The 3,798-nt window shown below is 56.0% G+C and overlaps 1 protein-coding gene across 1 annotated transcript; it reads right to left on the reverse strand.

Annotated features, from left to right (window-relative positions):
- Window positions 1-302: 302 nt before the first annotated feature.
- Window positions 303-2,276, reverse strand: Usp29 (ubiquitin specific peptidase 29). Its single transcript, XM_076839213.2, has one exon. The coding sequence runs from the start codon at window positions 2,274-2,276 to the stop codon at window positions 303-305; it is 1,974 nt and encodes a 657-aa protein (XP_076695328.2).
- Between the last annotated feature and the right edge of the window lie 1,522 nt (window positions 2,277-3,798).

Genomic DNA, 3,798 nt, shown 5'->3' on the forward strand with positions numbered 1-3,798 from the left:
CTTAGCAAGACAGTCTCTAAATAAAAAATAAAAAGTGCTGGGGATGGGGCTCAGAGTCTAAGTGCCCAGGATTCCATTCTCAGTACCAAAAACAACAACAACAAAAAAGCAAAACTCAAGCAGCACCATTTCTGACCTTGTAGGAGAGAAGGGTGCATCTCTCCGGAGTTATGAGATCCAGGTTTCTGTCCTCAGAATAAGATTTCACTTTGGGTCATGTGTTCCTACATTCTGGCCCAGTTCAGTGTTCTGCCTCCTTAGAGGAAGTGGGACTGAGGAGGCCACAGGCGAGTTGACTTATGTCACAAGTTGTCCCAAGGGGTCTCTTCTGAGTCAGCCCAAGGGGTCGTCTCTGTCTGGGCGCTAAGTTTCTGGGGACTCGCTGTCTTTTCCAACGATTCCTCAAAAATCTCATTGTGCATGTAAAAAAATAGGTACCCCGTGCGCTTCCTGGCCTCCCACATCACGGCCTCTGGGATCTGCGACACCTTCAGGTCATTGTACAGGAACCAGGCCTGCTGCTGAAAGTCGAACACATCACTGATGTAGTGGCCCGAGTCGGAGCTCCCGACATGGCTGACCACGCTGACCAGCCTGTAAGCCGGAGGAGGACCTCCTGACCCCACGGCGTCTGGTGTCCGGGCCTGGGCGATACGGCCCTGGTTTCCAGGACCCCTGTCAGAACCCGACGCACCACAGACGTCTTGGTCGGCTTCCTGAAGTCTGGCTTCTGTGGGTCCACTCATGTCCTTCTCTGGACATCCCTGGACACCCCCGGAGTTGGTTTTCTCACTGTTCTGAAGCTCTGGGTTTCTAGGCACCTGGGCAAGCACTGAGCTGGGGGTGCTGACTGGCTCCCCTCTGTCCTCATGAGGCAGGGGGTGGCCTTCCTGGGCCGCCGCAGAGTCTGCTGTCGCCTGTCCTCGCTCAGGCGCCCTGCCTCCGGGGTCGGTCAGCTCCGACTCCAGGCCTCCCTGCCCCTGGGTCCTGCCTGCTCCTCCACGGGTGCTCTGGACTCCTCGGGGCCCACGGGATGCGGAGCTCTGCGTCTCAGATGGCAAGGACGGGCTGGTGACCGCAGAAAGTGTCTCTTGAGAGACGGCGTGCAGGACCTTGGCATCCCCCGCAGGCGCCCTTCTGACCACGGGGAGTGGTGGCTTGGTGTCTGCGCTGCACTGAGATAGAACCAAGGACGGGGAGACATGGACCCGTTGGTCATTCTTCACCAGCAGCCAGGCGTCGTCGAAGCTGTAGCGTTTGAGGTGGACAATGAGGACCCGGGGCAGCCTGCCGAACCAGCACCTCAGCACAGAGCGCCTGTGCTGGCACCGCTCACACCTGTACTGCAGCTCCTCGGCTGCAAAGAAGAGGTCCAGCGCAGTCTGGACCGACAGAGGCGGTGGTTCTGTCCCGCGGTACAGGTCCAGGGACAGGTGGTTGCTGGGCTCTGTCTTGAGGACCACCCAGCCACACACTTGGCACGTGATGGAAATCTGCATCTCAAACTCAAAGTTCGCACTAACAGGGCAGTGGGATGCTTGGGTGGCAGGGCTGCCGGCGCACAGCTCTGGGGCTGGGTCCCCCCCAGCCTCCCCGCCAGCCTCCCCGCCAGCGCTCCAGGAGGCCTTTAAATCCTCAAACTCGCCTTTGAGCTGCTGTAAACACTGGCCTAAAAATTCATGCGCGTCATTCTGCTGGCTTCCCTGAAAGGCCTCCGCAGCCGCTGAGATGGCACTTTTGATGCTCAGGAGCAGCTCCTGCTTGGTCTCCACCTTGCAGACATCTTTCAAAACCAGCAGCCAGCTCAGGGGCGTGAGGAGAGCCCCCGAGGGCGCTGTCCCCCAGGAGACGCCCTGCAGGAGCAAGCCCTGGGCAAAGGACGGGATGGCCAACAGCGCCTGGAGCACGGCGTTCATGTAGCAGGTGTTCCCCAGGTTGGGGAGGCCGCGCCAGGCCCACCTGGGCTCCGCCACCTTGTCGGGGGCGGCCTGGGCTTCCTGCCACCCCTGGTTGTCCTGGCCCGACTCCGGTGGAGACCCCAGACTTGTTCTGTCGGAGGGCGTCTGGGTTGAGGGCGCCGCCACGCGCAGCTCAGGCCCTGGGGTGGGGCTGGTCCCGGCTGAAGGCCCAGCGACCTCAGAGTTTCTTTCTTTTCCTTCACGGTCTAAGCTCAGGGGTCGCTCCCCGTTGCTTCCTGCATACTTCCAGGGCTGGGCCCGGCATTTCTTGCTGGGTACCAGGTCATCTTCTCCCAGAGTGTCCTCGCTCCTCTTCATCCTCTTCTTACCTTCACATTCTAGTAACCCTCTCTTCCCAAGAGTCGGTGGTCTTGACATTCGCCAGGGCGTCTTCTGGGAAGGAAGGTTCACTCTGCGCTGGTATGAAAGGACCCACAAGGTGGCTTGAGGCTGTGAAACAGGATTTTGACAGACCAATCACTCTCAAGTTCCATGGGATTTTGAAATCTATTTTGATGAAAAATGTCCAGAAATGTTTTCGATTGTTCAACCCCTATGTAGGATGATTTGCCAATGAATAATAAGGTCACGTCCTGCAACGTCATACATCCAGTGAGGACACTGGCAATGTCATGGCTCAGCTGAGAAACCCACGCACTCTCTGGGTCTGGAAGTGACCGACAGCTTCATTTCCTTTTCTCCTTCCAGCGAGTCAATGACGGCTCCTCTCCGCTTCCTTGTCCCGGTCCTCTTGCTCCAAATTTATGTTTGTCTTTGGAGGAAGCATCCTTTCTTTACAAATGAAACACTGTACCCTAAAGGACAAAAAGCACACACCTACATTTTAACCACCATGTTCTAGCCATGACACTTGGTGTAAGACCCTATGGAATAACCATTTGCTATTGGTCTCCTCAAGTCCCAATTGAAAGTCGCTTTTGAGGAGCGGCCGACGTTCCGAAGCCATGCCAGCCTCTGGAACACATTTGCCCTCCTTTGGCCATTTTTAGTGCCTTATGAAGACGTGGTTAAAATGAACCTTTGTGCTGGTGCGGAAGGTACCTCACCTTCCTGACAGACCTGAGAGTGGAGGGTCTGACATGCCCAGAGCCACTCACACAGCAGGTCTGAGGACTGGCCTCCTGGGGGCACAGAGGGCCACTCAGCACGCAGCAGGGGGACACATGTGGATGTGGTGGAGAGCACACGAAGGTGCAAAGGAAGGAGAAGGCAGAAGATGAGACAGAGGGGCTCAAGGACACCGTAGTCCCCAGGGAGGAGCAAACCAGACCCACAGTGAGACGTCACCACAGCTGCTCTGACAGCGTGTATCGAGAAGTCAAGAGATGCTCAGTGTCTTCCAAGGAATCTCCATACTGCTTTCCCGAGTGGTTGCAAAACTGGGAATGGAACACCATTTGACCCAGCGGTCCCTCTCCTCGGTCTATACCCAAAACTTAAAGGCAGCACACTTCAGGGACACAGCCACATCAATGTTTATAGCAGCACAGTTCACCACAGCTAAACTGTGGAGCCCACCTAGACGCCCTTCAGTAGATGGATGGATAAAGAGACTGTGGTACATAGACACAGTGGAATGTTCCTCAGCAATAAAAGAGAATAACTCGATGGCATTTGCAGGTAAGAGGATGGAGTTGGAGAGTATCATGCTAAGCTTAGTAAGTCAATCCCCAAAAAACAAAGGCCAAATGTTGTCTGATAAGTGGATGCTGATCCATGTGGGGGAGGTGTGGGGAAAACGGAGAAACTTTGGGCACAGGGAATGGCGGGATGGGAGGGGACATGGGGCAGGAAAGGTGGTGGCATGAGATGGACATCC

Source organism: Callospermophilus lateralis, chromosome 18 (assembly GCF_048772815.1).
Source record: "Callospermophilus lateralis isolate mCalLat2 chromosome 18, mCalLat2.hap1, whole genome shotgun sequence".
Taxonomy (NCBI): domain Eukaryota; kingdom Metazoa; phylum Chordata; class Mammalia; order Rodentia; family Sciuridae; genus Callospermophilus; species Callospermophilus lateralis.

Coding starts and splice junctions, on each gene's coding strand:
- Usp29 (XM_076839213.2), bottom strand. CDS start 2,276: ATGAAGAGGAGCGAGGACACTCTGGGAGAAGATGACCTGGTACCCAGC.